The sequence below is a fragment of the Dendropsophus ebraccatus genome, chromosome 5 (genome assembly GCF_027789765.1).
Source record: "Dendropsophus ebraccatus isolate aDenEbr1 chromosome 5, aDenEbr1.pat, whole genome shotgun sequence".
Lineage (NCBI taxonomy): Eukaryota > Metazoa > Chordata > Amphibia > Anura > Hylidae > Dendropsophus > Dendropsophus ebraccatus.
This window is the reverse complement of record NC_091458.1, coordinates 35,541,953-35,564,774: the sequence shown is the minus strand read 5'-3', so window position 1 is coordinate 35,564,774 and position 22,822 is coordinate 35,541,953. Positions and strand designations below refer to the sequence as shown.

The following is a 22,822-nucleotide window of genomic DNA, read 5'->3' as shown; positions in this document are numbered from 1 at the left end:
TTTGAGGTGCTCAAACTTCCATCTACAAAGCAAGCATGGTGGAGAATAGACCCAAAAGTCCTAGGGTGTGTTGGGGAAACTTACCAGACCGTTATGTCCTGGATGGCAAACCCCAGCACCATAAGGATATCTTTAAATGGGTTGGACTCTGAATTGCTTCAGAAAGTTTTTGGAGTGATTCTAACCATCCTTTAATGCAGGGCCTACTGTGATAACAATTTTGGGAATTTCTGGACCTACACCAAATAAACTGGCCTTTTACACACTAGTTTTAGAAATCCACACCGAGTCCTATATGTTGTTGGATTTTACCCATTATGGGCAAATTAGGGGGTAGAAGGAATTTATGTCCAGACACTGCGCCATTCTTGCCGATTGGAGGTAGGAAGTATTTCAAGAGAACAGCAGGATGACCATTAAAAGTTTATTTTAGGGATCATCCCCTCATATACATTGATGTCCTAATATTAGTACAGGGAATATGTATAATTGAAAATGCAGTCCAATAACGAGGGAAGTAAGGGGGCACTATCAATGTAAAGAGGCAGAAAGGGGGCACTATTAAGGTATAGAGGCAGTAAAGGGGGTAATATTAATATATATGGAGGCAGTAAGGGGGCACTATGAATGTATAGAGGCAGTAAAGGGGGTAATATTAATATATATGGAGGCAGTAAGGGGGCACTATGAATGTATAGAGGCAGGTAGGGGGCACTAATAATATATAGAGGCGCTAAGGGGGCGCTATTAATGTACATAGGCAGTAAGGGGGCACTATTAATGTATCGAGGCAGTAAGGGGGCACTATTAATGTATCGAGGCAGTAAGCGGGCACTATTAATGTATCGAGGCAGTAAGGGGGCACTATTAATGTATAGAGACAGTAGGGGGGCACTATGAATGTACATAGGCAGTAAAGGGGCACTATTAATGTATAGAGACAGTAGGGGGGCACTATGAATGTACAGAGGCAGGTAGGGGGCACTATTAATGTATAGGGGCAGTAAGGGGAGAATTATTAATGTATGGAGGCAGTAAGGGGGCACTATTAATGTATAGAGACAGTAGGGGGGCACTATGAATGTACATAGGCAGTAAAGGGGCACTATTAATGCACAGAGACAGTAAGGGGGCACTTTGAATGTATAGAGGCAGGTAGGGGGCACTATTAATGTACAGTGGCAGTAAGGGATCACTATTAATGTATAGAGGCAGTAAGGAGGCACTACTAATGTACAGAGGAGAGGAGTAAGCGGGCACTATTAATATATGGAAGCGGTAAGGGGGCACTAATAATATATAGCGGCAATAAGGTGGCACTAATAATGTATAGCGGCAATAAGGTGGCACTAATAATGTAGGGTGGCAGTAAGGGGGCACTATTAATGTATAGAAGCAGGTAGGGGGCACTATTAATGTACAGAGGCAGTAAGGGGGCACTATAAATATACAGAGGCAGTAAGAGGGCACTAGTTATGTATAGAAACAGGTAGGGGGCACTATGAATGTACAGTGGCAGTAAGGGGCACTATTAATGTATGGAGGCAGTAAGGGGATACTACTATTAATGTATAGAGGTAGTAAGGGGGCGCTATTAATGTAAATAGGCAGTAAGGGGGCATTATTAATGTACAGAGGCAATAAGGGGGCACTATTAATGTATATAGGCAGGTAGGGGGCATTATTAATGTACAGAGGCAATAAGGGGGCACTATTAATGTATATAGGCAGGTAGGGGGCACTATTAATGTACAGAGGCAATAAGGGGGCATTAATGATTAATGTATATAGGCAGGTAGGGGGCATTATTAATGTACAGAGGCAATAAGGGGGCACTATTAATGTATATAGGCAGGTAGGGGGCACTATTAATGTACATAGGCAGGTAGGGGGCACTATTAATGTACAGAGGCAATAAGGGGGCACTATTAATGTATATAGGCAGGTAGGGGGCACTATTAATGTACTAATTAATTAATTAGTATTAATTATGTATTAATGCACAGCTTTTAGTGGTCAGTGCATGATAGGGGTTGTAGTTCTGCAACCACAGGCAAGCTGGGGCACACTGGGCTACGCAGAAACTTTAGTTGTGCAACATGAGGATCAAACCCAGCATTGCATGTAATGACCGTCAATGGGATGTGATGATGCAACTGCAGCACAACTCTGATGGATTTACTAACATTGACCTGAATACAGATGACATGAGACTGTGACCTGATCCTGACTGCTCTGCATTATGCAATATATATATATATATATTTATTTACAGTCAAGGAAACTGATATAGGAATTAATATTAGTTTTGAGGACACCAGGGGAAGAAGCAGGATGGGAGCTTTGTGTAGGGGCTGGGAAATAGGTAGGGGGGTGCGGGAGAAGCCAAGCTCCAAAGACTTTGTGGTGGCTGGAAGACATCTTAAAGGGATTCATTTTTTTTTTTTTTTTTGCTTTCAAATCAACTGGTGCTAGAGATTTGTAATTTACTTAAGCCTTCCAGTACTCATCAGCTGCTGTAGGTCCTGCACGAAGTGGTGTATTCTCTCCAGTCTGGCACAATGCTCTCTGCTGCCACCTCTGTCCATGTCAGGAACTCTCCAGAGCAGCAGCAAATCCCTATAAACCTCTCCTGCTCTCCAGACTGTTAAGAATATCACTTCCTGCAGGACATACAGCAACTGATAAGTACTGGGTGACAAGATTTTTAATGGAAGTATATTACAAATCTCTGGCACTTTCTGGGACTAGTGGATTTGAAAGAAATTTTGTTTTTGGTGAACAAAAATTCTTGGAGAAGTGACGGAAAAAGGCGCCCCCTACAGTCACTGGATGTAGCTGCAGTGTAGTCTTCACTTATGTGCCCTGTCTCCTATTACCCTACAGTCACTGGATGCAGCTGCAGTGTAGTCTTCACTTATGTGCCCTGTCTCCTATTACCCTACAGTCACTGGATGTAGCTGCAGTGTAGTCGTCACTTATGTGCCCTGTCTCCTATTACCCTACAGTCACTGGATGTAACTGCAGTGTAGTCGTCACTTATGTGCTCTGTCTATTACCCTACAGTCACTGGATATAGCTGCAGTGTAGTCACTTTTGTGCCCTGTCTCCTATTACCCTACAGTCACTGGATGTAGCTGCAGTGTAGTCGTCACTTATGTGCCCTGTCTCCTTTTACCCAACAGTCACTGGATGTAGCTGCAGTGTAGTCATCACTTATATGCCCTGTCTCCTATTACCCTACAGTCACTGGATGTAGCTGCAGTGTAGTCATCACTTATGTGCCCTGCCTCCTTTTACCCAACAGTCACTGGATGTAGCTGCAGTGTAGTCATCACTTATATGCCCTGTCTCCTATTACCCTACAGTCACTGGATGTAGCTGCAGTGTAGTCACTTATATGCCATGTCTCCTATTACCCTACAGTCACTGGATGTAGCTGCAGTGTAGTCACGTATGCTCTGTCTCCTATTACCCTACAGTCACTGGATGTAGCTGCAGTGTAGTCACTTATATGCCATGTCTCATATTACCCAGGCTAGTGATGAGTTCTACCCCCTATTACACCTGTGGTTGTGCCCTTCTCACATTTCCAGGTATTGGGGGGATATTATACATACTGTATACAGAAAATACTACTAGGCCCTCAGTTGTCAGGCATGATGGGAGTTGTAGTCTTTGCTTCACCTGGAGAACAGGTTGGGGAACAGTGCAGATGACATGAGGAGCCATGGATGGGGATCCATAGTGTTGTCGCACAGCATTCCCTCCTGTGTATACTGCCCAGCAGACCGCAGTGATACGTGGGGCTCCGTTCACACTGAAGGGCAGGCTGCGGCTCTGGCCCGCGCACACACGTGACCCCCGCCCTCTCCGTGCCGGCTGTCGGGGCCGCGCCTAGGCTGGTCGTGCCCGCGGGTGTCGGGAGTGCGCGGCTCCGGCCTGTCTGCTGGCGGTGATAGGGGTGAAGATGGCGCCGGGCGGATGGAAATCCTAATGACAGTCTCCAGGATCGCTTCTATCTGTACCATGGTGGGTGACCGGGGGCCAGCGGCGGGCTGTGCGGGGAGAGGGTGGGAGCTGCGGGGAGGGCTGCACCGTCTGCAGGGAGCGCTGGCTGCGGGCCGGGGCGGCTGCTCTGCGGGCTGCGCCTGTACGAGAGGCCGGGGATGCAGTGCGGCCTAGGGCTGCCCGGCTGTGGGCAGGAGGCGGGGGGCGTCCTGCAGAGCCTGCTGCCCCGGGAGCCGGTACCGGGCACACCGAGCCCACAGGTAGCAGGCTGCAGGTGCCCACCTGTATCTGCACAGCTCGGCATGCGGTTTTAGAAGGACAGCTGCGGTTTTTTGGCACAGGTGCAGCAGGATGACGGGCACTTCTTGTGAACTCCTGTGCCCAGGTACATGGAAGTCCTTGACTTGTCCTCCTGTGAGTGCAGGAAAGCTGGGTGACTGCCAACATGCCTGCCCTGGCACCCAGCCCCCCACTAAACTGGGGGGCACCTCTGCGCCCAGGCTTCTGGCATCCTGCTGTGCACTGGATTGGCCAAGCTGCTGCACTATGGCGAATATAGGACTACAACCTGCCTCACGCATGATGGGAGTTGTAGTTGTGTAACCACCGAAGCTTTACACCACTGTGACCTGTTACTGTCATGCATCAGACACATGATGGGACCCCCAGAATGGGCGCAGTCTCCGGATGTCAGGGCATGATGGGAGTTGTAGTGCTGCAACCTGTTACTGTGATGTTTGACATGTGATGACACATGATGGGACTCCCAGATTGTCTCCGGGTGTCAGGGGATGATGGGAGTTGTAGTTGTGTAACCACGGTAGCTTTAAAGCACTGTGACCTGTTACTGTGATGCATCAGACATATGATGGGACCCCCAGAATGTGCACAGTCTTTGGATGTATGATGGGAGTTGTAGTGCTGCATCTACCGGAGAACCACAGGTTTGGGAACACTTCCTTGAAGAGGCCGCTCTGGCATGTCTGTAGTTTATTAGTCACGCAAGGTAAGCCCCAAACAGTGCACAGTATTGGGTGGTCAGGACATGATGAGAGTTGTAGTTCTGCATCTACCGGAGAACCACAGGTTGGGTACCGCTTCCTTAAAAAGGTCGTTCACAAAAAAAAATGTTTTCTTTCGAATCAACTGGTGGCAGAAATTTGTAATTTTACTTCTGTAATGAGTCTTCCAGTACTTATCAGCTGCTGTATGCCCTGCATTAAGCTGTGTATTCTCTCCAGTCTTACACTGTGCTCTCTGCTGCCACCTCTGTTTAGAGCAGTAGAAAATCCCTATAAAAATCCTCTCCTGCTTTCCAGATTGAAAAGAATACACCACTCCCTGCAGGACATACAGCAGCTGATAAGTACCGGAAGACTTGAGATATTTGAATAGAAGTAAATTAGAAATCTCTGGCACTTTCTGGCACCAGTTGATTTGAAAGGGGAAAAAAAATTGGTGAACACCCCCCTTTAAAGAGACAGCTCTGTCATGTCTGTAGTCAAGGTGATCCCCGTGGTCAGGTCATGATGGGAGTTATTGTTGTCCACTGGACACTGATGACAGTCTGTGGTTGGCAATGAGGCGTCAGCTGCATAAAACCTTGCTGGATTCGCTGTGAGTGACCTCAATGCGAGTGACACGAGACTGTTACCTGACTGTCACCTCTCTGCTGTGAGTGACACGAGACTGTTACCTGACTGTCACCTCTCTGCTGTGAGTGACCTGAATGCGAGTGACACGAGACTGTTACCTGACTGTCACCTCTCTGCTGTGAGTGACCTGAATGCGAGTGACACAAGACTATTACCTGACTGTCACCTTTGCTGTGAGTGACCTGAATGCGAGTGACACGAGACTGTTACCTGACCGTCACTTTTCTGCTGTGAGTGACACGAGACTGTTACCTGACTGTCACTTCTCTGCTGTGAGTGACACGAGACTGTTACCTGACTGTCACTTCTCTGCTGTGAGTGACACGAGACTGTTACCTGACCGTCACTTCTCTGCTGTGAGTGACACGAGACTGTTACGTGACCGTGACTTCTCTGCTCTTATGCAATTAGTTTTTACAGCCAAATTGCAGCTAGTCCTGTGACCTGGGTGTGATTTGTTGCTGCGGGACACCTCACAGCGGAGCTCCGGCCCTTTGAAGGCGATCGCTCTGACACATCTCTGTGGTTTTGTTGGTCATGTTATGTGATCCCCAAACAGTGCACAGCCTATGGTTATCAGAGCATGATGGGAGTTGTAGTTTCACAACAGTCAGTCATTGAATAGAAAATGCTGCCTTAAAGCGTAACTGTCACGTTTTTGTTTTTTTTTATTGCAGAAATGAGTAGTATAAGCGATTTTAAGAAACTCTGTAATAGGTTTCATCAGCCAAAAAAGCCTCCTTCTGTACTCAAGAAGCAATCTCCCAGCCTCCCCCCCCCCCTGACTTCTTATCTGTGCATTATCAGGCAAACACGTCTTCATTACAGAGAAGCCAGTGAAGACGGGCTCTGCTCTCTGCATTGTAAGCCTATGAAGGGTGGAGGGGCCGAGGGAGATGAGGGAGCAGGAAGAGGTGACATGAAGGTCAGCTGTTTGTAGACTCTCTGGGCACCTAAACCGCAGGATTCTGGGGTCAGAAAGGTCAGTGCTTATCTATGAACTTACTGAGAGAAGATTGCAGGGTGTTGTGCTGTGCAGGACTGCTCCGTGCTCAGTCACTCCTAACAGCCCCTCCCCTCTCCATAGACACATAATGGACACAGAAATCCTGCTTCTTCTGATGTGAGGGGGGAGGCTGGGAGATTGCTTTTTCAGTCCAGAAGGAAACTCTTTTAGTACATAAAACCTATTACAGAATTTCTTAAAATCGCTTGTACTGTTGATATTTAATGTTTTCAGAAAAATGACCCTGAAATGACAGTTACGCTTTAAGGCAGGGATGGAGAACCTTTGGCTGTCCAGGCATGATGGGAGTTGTTGTTTTGCACCAGCTGGAGGTCCAATGGTTCTCCATCCCTGTCTTAAAGGGATTGCTCTGACACCTCTGTGCGATTTGTTGGTCATGTGACCTGATACCTAAACAGTGCGCCAGTTAAAGGCCCTATTCCACCAACAGATCTGACGACAGATTATCTGCCAAAGATTTGAAGCCAAACCCAGAAGTGGATTTGAAAAGAGGAGAAATCCAGTGTTTCCTTTATGACCTGTTCTCTGTTTATAGTCTGTTCCTGGGTTTGGCTTTAAATCTTTGGCAGATAATCTGTCGTCAGATCTGTTGGTGGAATAGGGCCTTTAGTCTATGATCTTCGGCTGTCTGGGCATGATGGGAGTTGTAGTTTTGCGGCAGCATATGAGCTGCAGGTTGGGGAATGCTGCTTTCTGACTTGGTCATTGAGACTTGGTTGTTGACACTCGGTAAACCTGCATGCTGGTATATATAGATATATGTGTGTAATGTATTGTACTGGGTGTCCTTCTTCCCCTACAGTACACCACTAAGTTTTGTTATTTAAAGGGGGCTTTCTCATTTTATCTGATATTATCCTCTGTCTAGGTGATAACCGGTCTAACTGCTTGGACCCCCAGCAATGGAGGTCAGTTGCCCCCCAGGTAAATGAAGCGCCATTGCTCATGCTTCATTCACACTCTATAGGACGACTGAACAGTGCCGAGTTTAGCGCTTAACAATGTTAGAACGTCCCATAGGAGTGGATGTGCACTGCTGCTCCAATCGCCTCAGGGAGAGAGGATCCCTGTTTTCCTGAGATCTGGGACCCCACCAGTCAGCTAGTGACCCCCCCTATCCCTTTAATTTTGTGAACATCCCCTTTAATCACAGTACAATAAAAAGTTCTGCAACCCAGCATTATAATTTCTCATTGTCATCAAGATCTCCGCCTGCTGTCAGTGAATGGGACATACTTGTGCAGCATGGATCCCGCTCTCGCAGCAGCTGTGTTACCAGTGTAAACAATGCTCTGTGAGCCAAACACAGCAGGGGACATCTGTCTGCATGGGACAATTTCAAAAACAAAATTTCTACCAAAGTTCTTCGGTTCCTTTCTGAGATTTTTCCAGTACAGACAGGAACCAGACTGAACGTTTGATAAGTTGCTGCCCATGGTGAGACTAACAATTCATTCCATACTTGTTATTATCTACTCTGTCTCCTTCCCCCATTTCTGAGCTGCTGCTTTCTGCTGAAGACACAAAAATCTGTGTGTGAGCTTTTCTCTCTGTCAACCCCCCCCCCCCCCCCAGACGGCTGATATAAAAAAAAAAAGAGTCCCTGGCAGGCTTTATCTGCAACATTGTAGCTTGTTTTTAATGCTGGGAAGGATAACCAGAGTGGGTTCAATAGTTCAATAGCAACTTGACCTCAGAATAACCCTCCCAACATAACAAAGGAACTACAATGTTATACAGCTTACCAGGGACTTGTTTACATTAGCTGTCTCAGAAGGGAGGGGGAGACAGAGAGAAAAGCTCACACAAATTTTCAGCAGAAAGCAGCAGCTGAGAACTGGAGGAAGGAGGCTGAATAGATAATAATAAGTATGCAATGAATTGTTAGTCTCACCATGGGCAGAAACATATCCAAAGTGGAATGTTCCTTTAATAAAACCGGCTACTTTCTGGTTAGAGAGTAACCAGCCTGTAATGCTGCTATGGGTGACGGGGAGGGTCCGCACCTCTGTACTGTGGTTACTTTACATATGCATAGAGATGGAGCTGGGGAAACATGCTGCAGGGGTAGAAAACCTCGGCTCTCCAGCTGTTGCAAAACTACAACTCCCATCATGCCTGGACAGCCAAAGCTTTAGCTATAGGGAATGCAAATGTGTGGGGGTTTCTCTACACCAGATGGATTGTGCTCAGACTTGGCTTTAGAAGAAGGGGCAGGGGGGCGGTCAAACTGGTGGCCCTCCAGCTGTCGGAAAACTACAATTCCTATCATGCTTTAGCATTGACTTTCCAGGCATGATGGGAATTGTAGTTTTGCAATATAGTAGGTTAACCGGCACTCTGGAAAGAGCGTTGCAACCGCTTGGAGGGACGCCAGTGTGACACCTGTGATTTAGAGAATGAATGGAGAGGTGACTGCACACACTCCCAGCTCTCTCTATTCAAATCTATAGGATAGGTGGAAACATTGGCCGGCCTGTCCGTTGGGTTCATTCACACAGTGCACATAGCTAACCTGTGACTGGTGTAGGGAGCAGTTAGTGCAAAGGTCGCTGGTACAATGCTCGCCCCCTCCTCCTCCCGTCTGTGTGTTCTTGTGATAATCCTCACGTGTCATTGCATGCAGATAGCTACATCTGCTGCCTCCCCACCCCCCATTATACACATGCACACCCTTATTGGCTGAGTGTGCATGGAGAGGAAGCTGGAAGAAGCACTCAACTCTTTCTCTCCCTGCCGTCTCCTTGTTGCAGATTCTGTAAAAAGTCAGAAACAGGGACCGCCTTCTTGGCACCAAGACCCCCTCCAAACCATTCAAACTTTAAAGGAGTTGTCTGACCCCACAAAACACATCTGCATGGGCGAATTAGCAGAAACCCCCCACACCCAGACTCCAAAGTAAGAAATAGCACAGGCAGAAATGCATTGTGGGAATAGGGGCTAATATTTACACTGAGCAAACTCCTTCAGGTCCTGGATGTTTCCTGTGTATATACGGTGTGTAATCATTCCGACACTTATCAGCTAGGGCTTCACCATAAGGTTTAGTAGCGTTACTGAATGATCCCCATACCGGCAGCATCTGGTGGTCTAGTGTTATACCGGGGAACCTCCCGAATCCCATAGCGTCTGCTTACTGGCACTATTCATTTCTATAGTACAATCAATATCCGTCCCTAAAGCCAGAGGTATCAGGAATAACCTGCTATTACACGGGACGATTACGGGACGTACAGGAAATCGTTATATAGTTTGAATTTAAATAGAGTCCATCTGAACCAGATCATTGGGCATTTGATTAGCTGGGGCTGCTGAAGCTGGATAAAGCTCTAAGGTTGTCTGGAAATCATGGATACAGCCAATGACTATATCCATGATTTCCACATAGCCGTGGATGTCGTCCTCTAGCTACATCAGTCATCCGCCCAAACCGTCTATGTTTACATCCGTTTTGCATCCATGTCCATGTTTTTCTGGTTAAAACTTTAGTGTACTAGTTCAAATCCATGTTTTTCACAGATGTCACATCCGTGTACATCCATTAAAAACACGGATCTTATTAATTTCTAAGGGGGAATCCATACCATGCTTCTACTCCAAGGTATGACGTCCTATTTTTTTACGGAATGGTTTTTGGATCAGTGAAAACACTGAATATCTGAATTGCCCAATACAAAACAATGGGCTATAAATTTGTCGGTATGCACAGACAACTTCACAGAATGTGTGAATGCAGCCTTAGTTTTTTGGGGTTTTTTTTGTGTTTTTCTTTTTAATATTTTTTTTTCTAAAATAAGAATCAAGGGCAAAGTGGAGGGGGTGGGTAGGAATACGGAACCTTTATGGTCAGTAAAAGCAAGCGTCACCCTTGTTTGCACTTGGTTCACCTCCTTGGTCAGCTGGTTTTCTTGGCCCGGCATTTTACAGTGTTACACAGCCAGGAATGCGGTAGTGACTATTCATCAACCTGGTTCTATCCAATAGGCCAGGGCTCCGAGTGACGTTATCTAAACCCGGGTCACTTGTAGAATCACTGCAGATCTTTGCACCTCAGATTGGCCGTGTATCATTCGTGGGTGGACTGTAGATTTCATGCTGGGAAAATCCACACCAGGAATGTTAAGATGTGCGCCGCAGGTCAATTTGAGGGCAAAAAATTCCACAGCTCATGGATAAGTTATAAAATCTAATTCACATGCCTTATGCTGTTGGCCAAGTTTTCTGAAACTTTGATATCAGATTGGTGGTGATCAGACGACTTCCACGCACACCGATCATGGTGGATGTGGTCCTGCTGAACGGCGCTGTACATTTTGTAGTGGTGGTCCCTGGTACTACACATAGTTAACGTGAATAGGATGGAGCAGGGCCAGGCTCAGCTACTGCAACAGAGCTGTACATGGTAAACAATGAAGACCTTGCGGATATTAAAGGGGTACTCCGGTTAAACACTTTTTCTTTCAAATCAACTGGTTTCAGAAAGTTATATGGATTTTTAATTTACTTTTTTTTTTTTTATAAATCTTAAGTCTTCTAGTACTTATCAGCTGCTGTATGTCCTGCAGGAAGTGGTATATTCTTTTCAGTCTGACACAGTGCTCTCTGCTGCCACCCCTGTCCATGACAGGAACTACCCAGAGCAGGAGAGGTTTTCTATGGGGATTTGCTCCTGCTCTGAATGAAAGCGATTAACTGCTGAATGAGTGCATGCTTGTTTCTCGACTTATCTCTGCCATTTTAGCTGATTATCACCCAATGTAATAGATTCTGAAAGGTTTTATTACACAGAGAGATTATCCAACAAATCAGGCAGATCTCTTGCCATGTAATAGAGACAGTGATCGGCAGACAAGCGAGCTCGCCCATTGGCTGATCACTGTGGAAAAAAAATAATCCACCGTCTGCCACATGATTATCTAGCAATAGGCCGTAATAGGCTCTGTAAGCGAGCGCAAGCTGGGACAGGCTGTCTAATATGGCCTTAAAGGGAAACTTCCGTCAGATAAGGGTAATTTTTTTTTTTTTTACTCAACATGTATGAAAAACAGTATTTTGTTTAGAATTTAATTTCTGCTATTTTATACAAAAACCTTTTCAATTCTACAGCTAGCCAGCAGTCAAGTTCAGCAGAGGAAACTCTTGTCACTTTACTGCTGCTGTAATGGGAGGATGTTATCTGCCAGGTAGTCTCATTATGACAATGGATGGGGATTAGGGTCCATTTACACAGAAAGATTATTGGACAGATTATCTGCCAACGATTTGAAGCCAAAGCCAGGAATGGATTTGAGAAGAGGAGAAATCTCAGGCTTTCCTCTGTTTATAGTCTGTTTCTGGCTTCAAATCTTTGGCAGATAATCTTTCTGTGTAAATGGAGCCTTAGAATATATGATGGCAGTGCCCCTTCACCTGTTTATAGCTGAGCTCCTATAGTACAGAGTTGGGTCCTGTCCTGTGTCCTGGCAGACTCGTCTCTCTTCTCATTATTGTACAAATCCTGGTGCACAATCTAGAATTCCCACAATGCCATTCACCAGAGCATGTGAGTAACAGACCCAGAACAAGGAGGGAATTCTGGAGGTTTGGACAATCAGCAGCTGGCAGAATTATAAATACAGCTCTGGATGAGAATAGACTGTAATACAGGATGTTACTCAGGATGACAGCAGTCTAGAAAAAGCCATGTGTTTATGAAGTTATAAGTTTTGTCTGGGGGAGAGATAGCGGTGAAGAAGCCACATACGCTAGATATTCTGGCGCTGGAATAGTTGGGGCCCTTAATTTGTGCCCTGAAGTGGGTGTATAATATTATCAGTACTGTTCTCCTCCTTCTCCAGCCAGGTCATAGTCCAGATAGGAAAACATCTTGCCAAAGAGGAGACTGTGCTGGGCCCCGACACGGGGAGCGGGTGTTTAGGCGGCCCGTGGCGTCCATTGCTACCACAGCTATGACGGTATCAATGTGCTCAGCTTCTCTTGCTCTATAACATGCTGCCTACAAATGGGACTGCAATGTGACAGGTTTCCTTTGAAGGAGTACTCCGGGCAGAGGCCTTTTGAGAGGAATTCCCTGGGATGGGTGGTTTGAAAATAATAGAGAACACGTACCTCCCTGGCTCCCACACCGCCACCTCTATCTTATTAACCTGTCCTTCCGCTGCTTCCAGGTTCTGGGGCTGTGACATTGCAGGCCCTCTCAGCCAATCAGCAGCTGCTGCGTTGTCCAGCCTCAGACGCTGATTGGCTGGACCACCCCAGGACCTGTAACCAGCTGCACGGCTGGTGGTGTATCCTGTAAATAGAGACGTGTGGCCCCTCCTGTTCCCGGTCACAGGATATAAGCTGCCATATAGTGCACCATTATACCGCTGACATCTGTCTTGTATAGTAAAGCAGTTGCCTTGTATACTATGTGACATTTCCAGGGTAGAGCTGGAGGAAGGGGTATCCATCTCACCTGTAACATTGTGTTGGATACATTGATGCCTGCAGTGGCCTGTGTGCTGGCTGTCACACCTAATAGCTGTACACAGATCAGCCGCTCCTGGCATGACTGAAGTAGGGCACGCTTGATGGTCTTGAATTCTCTCGCGCTAACAGTCACATGGCATCAGAGAAGTCATTTGTGGAAGCAGAATATCGATGGGTTCCAGCGCACCCAGCATTGTACTCTCCTGCCATGCCATGCCACTTATTATAATGGTAATAGGGGAGGGAAAAATATTGTTGCATAGTGTTTATTATGTCGATGTCTGCAGGGTACATAAGATCTGGGCTCGTGACCCAGCAGGAGGCTTCACTGCTACAATCTTCAAGAAGCTGCCGGAGGAAACTGCTATATCGTATATTAGGATGGTTATTAGAAATAACAATGTGTGTGCATGAGAGTTTACACCTCAGGATAATCCCTTTAAAATTCAGCAAAGCTTGGACAAAATAACACAGACTTAAACAGAGAGTGGAGTCAGTCCAAGCAAACTGTCCTTTGTATATAATGATGTTCTTTCTAAGCTCAAGTGTCATAGAGGCTGTACTGAGCTGCAGCATGCATGCCTCCTCTCTCCCCCACCCCTCCCTGTCCTGTATTATTGATGTGCAGGAATCCAAACCCTATACATCAACCATGCCAGGGAGGAGTAGGCGGCATGCAGGCAGCAGCTCAGCCAGGCCTCTGAGAACATGACTTTATCATTTTAAAAGGAGTCCTCAATTAGGAGACAGGTATAATTTCTCCCTGTTATCGACCTGCCCGTATCTGCAGCTTGATATAGAGCCGACATATATTCTCCTTTAGGGATATGTTCACACGTCGCATATTTTGTTGATTCCCCCCCCAATTAAAGTGAATGTACCATCAGGTGCTTCAGCCCAAGGGCGGTGCTTGGTAATAAGCTGGCACCATGCTCAGGAACTGGGCCGCTGTTCAAAAATAGGACCGCGGCGTCCCTGCCCCGGCGACGTTCTATTCATGTGCAACACTTAAAGCGACTGTACCTGATGGTATAGTCGCTTTAACTTCAATAGGGAAGTCAAAATCTACAGATAACTTGAATTTTTTTATGCACATAAGTACAAATTTGTAATCTACTTCTATAAAAAAAAAAAAAAATCTCAAGCTTTCCAGTACTTATCAGCTGCTGTATGTCCTGCAGGAAGTGGTATATTCTTTCCAATCTGACACAGTGCTCTCTGCTGCCACCTCTGTCCATGTCAGGAACTGTCTAGAGCAGCAGCAAATCCTCATAGAAAACCTCTCCTGCTCTGGACAGATCCTGACATGGACAGAGGTGGCAGCAGAGAGCACTGTGTCAAGTGGGTGCTGTGCTACACCAGCCTTGATTACTTCATTGTCTAAATGAGTGTTTGGACCTCCAGGCATCATAAAGTGAGGCTTTCTTTTTAAATGTTTGGATTGTCCAACCTATATAAGAATACCTGGGGTGCAGTCCTTACCCAGAATCCCTGCCCCAGCCTCTACATGAGTGACTATGGCAGACACAGCAATAAGGGGAGAGGGGGAATAACTCCTGTTCACCATCAGATGGTTCTCGATGCCATGGTGACGGCTTTTTTAAGTCACACACATCTGCATTCACTAAAATCTCTTAATAGACATTTCTGGGTCTCAGCAAGATTAAATCCCCGTCAAGATTAAAAAAGGAAACGGACCCTTTTTTATGCTTGTTAATCCCATGAGCTTGAGTCGAATCATAACCATGAAAGCTGTCAGCATGTATGTAACCCGGGCCCATCAACACGTCTGCGGCTGGTCCGTCCGTCCCTCCTGACATCACCTGCTCCTGCTATGGGATTTGTAGAAATTCCTCCAGAATGGTTTATCCAAAGTCTTCTATTTCTTGTATTCTTAAGGGTTTTAGCCTTTTCCCCTGTATTTATATGTGAATTAAAAGCTGGAAATAGATGGAAAAAATGGTGTAATAGGGGATGTGCGGCTGACGAATGACAGCAGCGAAGGGCGGCATTAATGATCCAGGGATCAGTAGTGCAGCCCACCATGCATCGTAGTCGAGTGTTGTAATAGGCTTACTAGACGGGTGCTGGTCTACAACATCAGTGATCGTTTAGAGATTGAATCGGCTCATGTATTAGGATCATTTTTAAGGGCCCTGTAGAGTAAAAAGCGGACAGGGGGTTTATGGACAGTATAAGTACGTCCCGGAATATTTGCTACACATTGAAGAATACCATATGCCACTATGCTGGATAGCCAGACATACGTGAACCTGGCCTATCACAGATGGGCAGAGTCCACACTGCAACTGCAAGTAAAATCTCTATTTTTCGCCAGTTTTCCCCTTCTGCGTTCTCTAATTGTGAGTTGAAAAGCAAACCAGCCACCATCTAAGGAATAATGCCAATGATAACCAGCATACAGTGGGAAGGTGAAGGGGTGCTCATCCAGGGAAATACAGTATACATATGCAGGTAATCCATACAAAGAAAAAATGCAAGGAGGCACTCACCGTTAAAAAATCTTCTTTATTCTTGCAAAACCATTAAAGGGGTTATCCAGCGCTACAAAAACATGGCCACTTTCCCCCTACTGTTGTCTCCAGTTTGGGTGGGGTTTTGAAACTCCGTTCCATTGAAGTAAATGGAGCTTAATTGCAAACCGCTCCTGAACTGGAGACAACAGTAGCGGGAAAAGTGGCCATGTTTTTGTAGTGCTGGATAACCCCTTTAAAAACTTGCAGAGTGTGTAGCAGTCGGTGTGGGCGCTTAAGGCTGTGCGCCTCTCTGACCGTGCCATAGATACCATTCTATGCACGGGCGGATTCAATGTCTATTCTTTCGGTGGATAGCGGAATCGGACCACTCATAGAATGGTGTCTATGAAGCCGGCAAAAAGGCGTGCGGCGTGAGCGGGTATGAGCAGCAGAATCCGCCGAAACTTCTCCGTGCGGATTCCGTAGTCTGAACCAACCCGTATGTAGTAAAGCTAAATAATTTCCCATATTACATACTGACCCCTCAAGGAATATCAACCCTATCTATCTAGTCTTTGTATCCTGTCTGTTACTTTTATTGGAAGTAAAACATATTCTAGAATCGGTACCTGGATTGGTGAATGTCCTGGTAATGGGGACTGTGTTTGCTTTGTTAGTTTTGTATATTGGTTTTGCAGCGTTTCATTTCCTTAGTCGTAGGATGAGTCACAATGACGTCGCCCCTGGATCGGATGCAGTTTACCTGTAAACATGTGAGAGATCACATCTTCATGACAGCATGCGCATTGGAAATACATTGAACAGTTTTTCTGTGGAACCCAAATGTGTAGGTGTAACTCTCACATGGTGTGATGGTGATGGAGGAGGGTCAGCGGTCACAATACCATTAGTGTTGTTGCTTCCTAAATGACTCTATCACCAGTTATTGAAATCTACTTCATGGTAGATCAGTTGTAGGATACTCGGTAACAATAGGGGGACGTCTGTCACCCAGGTTCTGTCGTCTTTTAGTCATTGTCTCCACTTGGATTAAAGACTCATCTGTTAAAAAGGTCGACATCCAATCCAGCAAATCAATACAGAAAACAATAGGCCATTGTATGTGATCAGACGTCTAACCCTAATTAGATCTATCCCATACGTTAACATAGTGATACAGATACATCCACAAATAAAGTGCACATTTTCTTAACTGTGCGACAGTATGAACCTAAAATTGGGTGGGAATCAGTTGAGCTTTAGGGTATATGAAAAACATGTCATCAATGTATCGCCACCACACAATACACTATGTGGAAAATACCACATCAGAATACATATGCACTGTTGGGCCATAGACATGTTTGAAATACCCCTTTGACTTTGTATAACCTATATGCAACCCTGTCTTCCCTAATGTCTCCCATATAGTCAGGTCACGGCCAACACAATCTTTCTACTGTTATATCCTTATTGGGTATCACATAAAAGCTCTTACCCCACAAGATCAGTATATTCTTCCTTCCAATGTCTGCTGGACATTGCACAGGTCACCCATCTTCTTCCTATAGTTGCCACACAATACATTTTGTTACTTAAAGGGGAACTGACATGTTGAACGGTCAGTCTGTCCTGCCGGCTTCATGTTATAGAGCAGGAGGAGCTGAGCAGATATACAGTTGTACAGTAGTTCCTAATTACTTGTCATATATTGGTCTAAATCTCAGCTTTTTCTGTGCTTAGGAGTCCAGTAGGCAGTCCTACTTAGTGATTGACAGCCGTCATTGTATATACACTTATACTGGGGAGGCTGTCAATCACTGATTAGGACTGTCCACTGAATTTAAAAACAAAGAAATCCTGACTGATCAAATCTATACAATATTTCTAAACAAAAGTTTTTTGTTTTTTTTTAAGTGACAGTGGCCGTTTAAATTTAACATTTTCCGACAAAAATCTGCTCAGCCCCTCCTGCTCTATACCATGCAGCTTGCAAATGGGTGGAACAGGTGAGCTGTAATTCACTTACATTGCTGTAAAAAGATGGGTAATGATTATAAAACACAACCTGCTGTAAAGCGAGTTTATACTTTACTACAGCAGTAAATGATTGGCTCAGCTTGCTATGTACCAATTTATTTTTAGTAGGAATAATTGTATATTAGCTACAGTAAGTTATTTATTATACCCAGATCCAGCCAGCAGTGTTGTTATGTGTGCGTTGTGCAGGATTACTCTGCCTAGTCTCTCAGGAGACTCCATTACTCTGCTGGTTGCCTTCGCTTCGCCCCAGTGGCCGGGGATTCTCACCTGATTACATGGAGCACAGCTGGTTTTGTACCAAGGCTCCATGTGCTTTTAGCTTTTTCCTTGAAGTAATTGTCTCCCTTCTCTCCTGAGCATTTGTTACCAGTTCATTCTAGACATGGTGTGCCTTGGAAGGCCGGGTAATGTAAGAGTGCGGACTGGATGAGCCAACCAAGACAATAGGGAGCGCTTGCATTGTGTTCCAGCACTTAGCATTGTATCCATTGTAAATATGAACATATGGATCTAGCCATCCATCTTTAGAAAAAAAAATCACAACACTTAAAAGGATAATTGTGAAAATTTGACGCTTTTATTAACTTTCATTATTAACTAATGTTTTTCAAGCTTAACAAAAATGGGGAGCAGAAATTTTGCATTACAAGTTGGAGTTTGTTCACACACTGTGGATTTTCTGCAGCTGCTTTAAAGTGAATGTACCATCAGGCCCGGACTGAAGCACTGGAGGCGGGCCAACCCACCCCCCAGTGGGAGGTAACCCACGCCCCTCTATGATACGGCTCCATTCATTCTAATGGAGCCATATTATAGAGGGACAGGGATTTCCTTCTACTGGGAGTGGGTCGGCCTGCTTCCAGTGCTTCAATCCGGGCCTGATGGTACATTCACTTTAAAGTGGTAGTGCGGCGTTTAAAAATTATTCGCTAAATAACAAACATTACAAAGTTATACAACTTTGTAATGTGTGTTATGTAAGTGAATGGCGCCCTTTCCTGTGTCCCCCCCCCCCCCACCCCCGGAAGTGTGGTGCAGTATACTCACCAGATTACTGTCGACCCCGGCTGCCATCTTGGGCCGAACAACGTCATCTTCAGGAGGCCGGCCGGACCGCTTCAACCGTCACCCGTGCCGGCCCCCCTCTGCCGCGTCATCAGCTGCTCAGCCACGATTGGTCCTGAGGATAGGCCATTAACAAAGTCCCAGAAAACCCCTTTAATATAACTATTCTATGTGTATATACCTCCATATAACTTTCATATATAGTTATAAGAACTTCTGACATGCAGCTATGAAGTTGAATAATAAAAAAAAAAAGCCTTATAATAAAAAAACATTATAGTAAGTGCCAAGATATGTGTTACCATTGAATATATGGATTATTCTGATCTATTATACACAATGCAAATCCCGAAAGACAGTCATCTTCCATTTCCCTCAGCCATGTATATAGTCTCTGTTTTATCTTTGAGGGTTAACCTATGCAGACAGCAATGCGAACATAACATATAATGTGCCCAGTGTCTTCCTGCCAAGACGCTGCATCATTATTGGGCTGGGCACTTCTACACCCATGTAACATAGCCCTAAGGGGACGCACTTTGTTCACTACATAAAATATATTGGCAGCTACATGTATACGTCATGTGTCCCTATGAGTGGAAAAAATTCTGCTGAGAGGTGAACTCCTATGGTTTATAGACTGCTCCCTCCCTGTATAGTCCTATAGTGCAGCCTCATAGTAACTTGCAGGGTTTTTTTTATTCTTGGATTGCCTATTGTAGTAATCTCTTGTTTAAAGGAGAAGTCCGGCTTTGCCAATTTTTTTCAAAAGAGGGGAGGGGGAGGAGGTGACTGTGTATAACAACATGCACCTACCTCCCCGGCACCCAGCGCAGGGGTCTACTGTCCCCCGCTCCAGTTCCCCAGTCACTTCCTGGTCTAAATGGGGTCCCGCCTTGGTCGTTGACAGGCTGAGCAGGGCTGACACGTCACGACCCGTGTCTCCATTCGGACTCCTGTGCTGGAGTCTGGGAGCTAGGTGCATGTTATGTGCAGCAACCTTCTGCCCAGCTCTGTTGAATAAAAGATGGACTTCCCCTTTAAGTGGGATCTCAGGCCATGATGGTAGTTCTGCAGCCAGGAACACAGTGTTGGGGATTCCATTCTTGGTAATTTTGCATTTATGGCTAAATACAATGTGAAAAGATTGAACACGGCAGGACACATCAGTTGCTGAGTGTTACAGATGCCATCTTAGCGGGTACCTGCTGTTATATGAGAATGTCCCATCTGGGGGCAATGCAAACATGCAATCATGTACGTTTACCCAGAATAGTAAAATCTGTGCCTAAGTATAACCTGTCCGCTACTCAGCCATATGTATCTGCCGCTGTGACCATGTTTATTCCCAGTTTCTGCCATCTTGCCCTTCACAGAATGACCTTGCTAGTTTCTGTTCCTGTACAGAAACCTATGAGAACAGGTCATGGTAGATAGACAAGGCATGTATATATAGCGGATCACCTTCTCTAATTTTGTTGCTTCCTTGTAAAGGGAATCTGTCATAGTTTAAGGAGCCTTTAAGCCGTATTCCCATATTCTGCAATGAAAACACACAAAAAATTCATTGTAAACTATATATATATATATATATATATATATATATATATATATATATATTATAATAAACAAAAAGTCCACAGCACTCGGTGAAAAAGATGAAAAGCGGGTGCCAGCCTCAGCACTAAGGATCCTTCGTGCAAATCCACCAATCTAAAAATAGAGGTAGCACTCCTAAAGTAGAAATAATCAGTGATTTATTTTCTCATAAGCACAGCAGCAACGTTTCAGTGTCACAATGAACACCGTTTTCAAGCGAAATTTTGTTGCTTCCTTTTAAAGGGAATCTGTCAGATAGTTCTCTGATCGGTGATAATAATAATATTATCACCGGATATAATATATTATAATATTTTATAATAATAATAGTTGTTGTTATTGTTATATATAATATATATATAATATTAATTTTTTTGGATTAGTGTTGAGTAAAGATGCTAAACTGTTCATGTTCAGCAACATTCTCCGAGCCCAAACGCTCAGCATCTGACTCCCTGCGCCCATAGCCTGTATCCATGTTTTCGGGGATTCCCTATGGCTGCATCCAACTTCTCCAGCTGCAAGGGGGTCAAATGCAGAGCGATTGTAGAACATACCCCAACCCTAACAGTTCAGCATCTCTGCTCAACGCTATTGATAATGCTAATAAAATCACACAGTCATGTGATCGAGTGATCGCTGGATCGTTCGCGTGACCCTTTAAAGGGGTAAAAAATTCGGCGGTAAAGAATTATTGACAGAATAACACACATTACAAAGTTACACAGGGAAGGGGGCCATTCACAGACATAACATACATTATAAAGTTGTATAACTTTGTAATGTGTGTTATTCTGTCAATAATTCTTTACCGCCGCACTACCCCTTTAACTTCAATATCAATAAGTTAAATGAATGCATAAAAATACAATGATAATTATTAGAGATGAGCGAACCGGGTTTGGGTTCGAGTCCATCTGAACCCGAACGTTCGGCATTTGATTAGCAGGGGCTGCTGAACTTGGATAAAGCTCTAAGGTTGTCTGGGATACATGGATACAGCCAATGACTATATCCATGATTTCCACATAGCCTTAGGGCTTTATCCAACTTCAGCAGCCACCGCTAATTAAATGCAGAAAGTTCGGGTTCGGATGGACTCGAGCATGCTCCAGGTTCGCTCATCTCTAATAATTATTATTCGTTTGATCGCTGGCCCCTTTACATGTCCCATTATTGGGAATGAGAGTTCCTGAGAGTGCTTACTTGTCCTATAGAAGTGTAACAACCCCCACCATATATGTACAAATGTTTAGACCATCAGCTTGAGGGCAATTAGCATTTTTTTTCATATATGCAAATGATCAGCAAATGCTCCCAGGGTGTGACTGATAGCTCTTCCGATTGGACACCAGAGCTATCAGCTGTAGCTGAGAGAAAGGACCAACAACTCTCCAACTGCAAGTGACTAGGGACTTAAAAGGTAGTCCGGTGTCAGAAAGTTTCATATAGATTTGTAATTTACTTCTATTTAAAAATCTTGAGTCTTCCAGTACTTATCAGCTGCTGAATGTCCTGCAGGAAGTGGTGTATTCTCTCCAGTCTGACACAGAGCTCTCTGCTGCCACCTCTGTCTATGTCAGGAACTGTCCAAATCAATAGCAAATCCCCATAGAAAACCTCTTCTGCTCTGGCAGTTTCTGTAGATGTAAATTAGAAATTTATAGAACATTCTGACACCAGTTGAGTTTTAATCTGTCAAGCCTGGATCATGCTCAAGTGTCACTGGGGCTATGCAGAGGTGGCGCTAGAGAGGATGCATGCATCCTGCAGCTCAGCACAGTCTCATTAACACTGTGAGCACAATCTAGAGCTGCCATTTTTGTTGCCCTGCTATAAAATGACTGAGACAACTGTTTATAATTCCGCTTTAAGGCTCTGTTTTTACAGAACAAAACTGTCTGTCTACACTTGTCATACTTGCTGTCTAAAGGAGGCTCGCATGCCTCTTCTCTCCGCTCGGAAGAATTGACATGCCAATTCTTCTGCGCGATCTCTGGGGCACCCTTTAGGAGCACTGCCTGCCCGCATATCGCCGATCTGGCCAGCGTGCTCCTTTTTTATCATTAGAAAGGGGCGACTGGCCAAGGGTGGATCGGCACTATGGGGGCGGGCAGTGGTTCTAACAGATGCCAGTCTCACCGGACCACTGAGCCAAAGACTAACTGCATCTGAATGGCACCGAGGAGGAAGGTAAGACCTTACCTTCCTCCTTGGCGTCTTCTGTGCAGTAGGGACATATCAGCAGGTTAGAGTAATCTAACCTACTGATAGTTCCCCTTTAATATGTGTGTATGTATAGATGCAGTGCATTACCCTTTTTGGATGTTAAGTGAAGGATTTTCTTTGTCAGCCTTCTGCCCACATGATCACATCTCCTTATGCCGGAGCTGATATTAGGATAAATCTTTGGCACCAGCAGATGGTTTACTTTTACCCGCAGGAACAATGGTAATGGTCCATAGAAAGCAGCC

The 22,822-nt window shown here is 45.1% G+C and overlaps 2 protein-coding genes across 6 annotated transcripts in view; one reads left to right on the top strand and one right to left on the bottom strand.

Annotated features, from left to right (window-relative positions):
• RPL21 (ribosomal protein L21) overlaps positions 1-22,822 on the bottom strand; it is a 407,337-nt gene that overhangs the window by 20,096 nt on the left and 364,419 nt on the right. The gene's annotated exons all lie outside the window — the stretch shown is intronic.
• The window catches only part of USP12 (ubiquitin specific peptidase 12), a 46,401-nt gene continuing 27,495 nt past the window's right edge, over positions 3,917-22,822 (top strand). Inside the window, exon 1 of the mRNA XM_069969847.1 lies at positions 3,917-4,032. Within this exon, the coding sequence (XP_069825948.1) occupies positions 3,985-4,032 (48 nt within the window). The 5' untranslated portion in view covers positions 3,917-3,984. The remainder of the gene's footprint in view (positions 4,033-22,822) is intronic.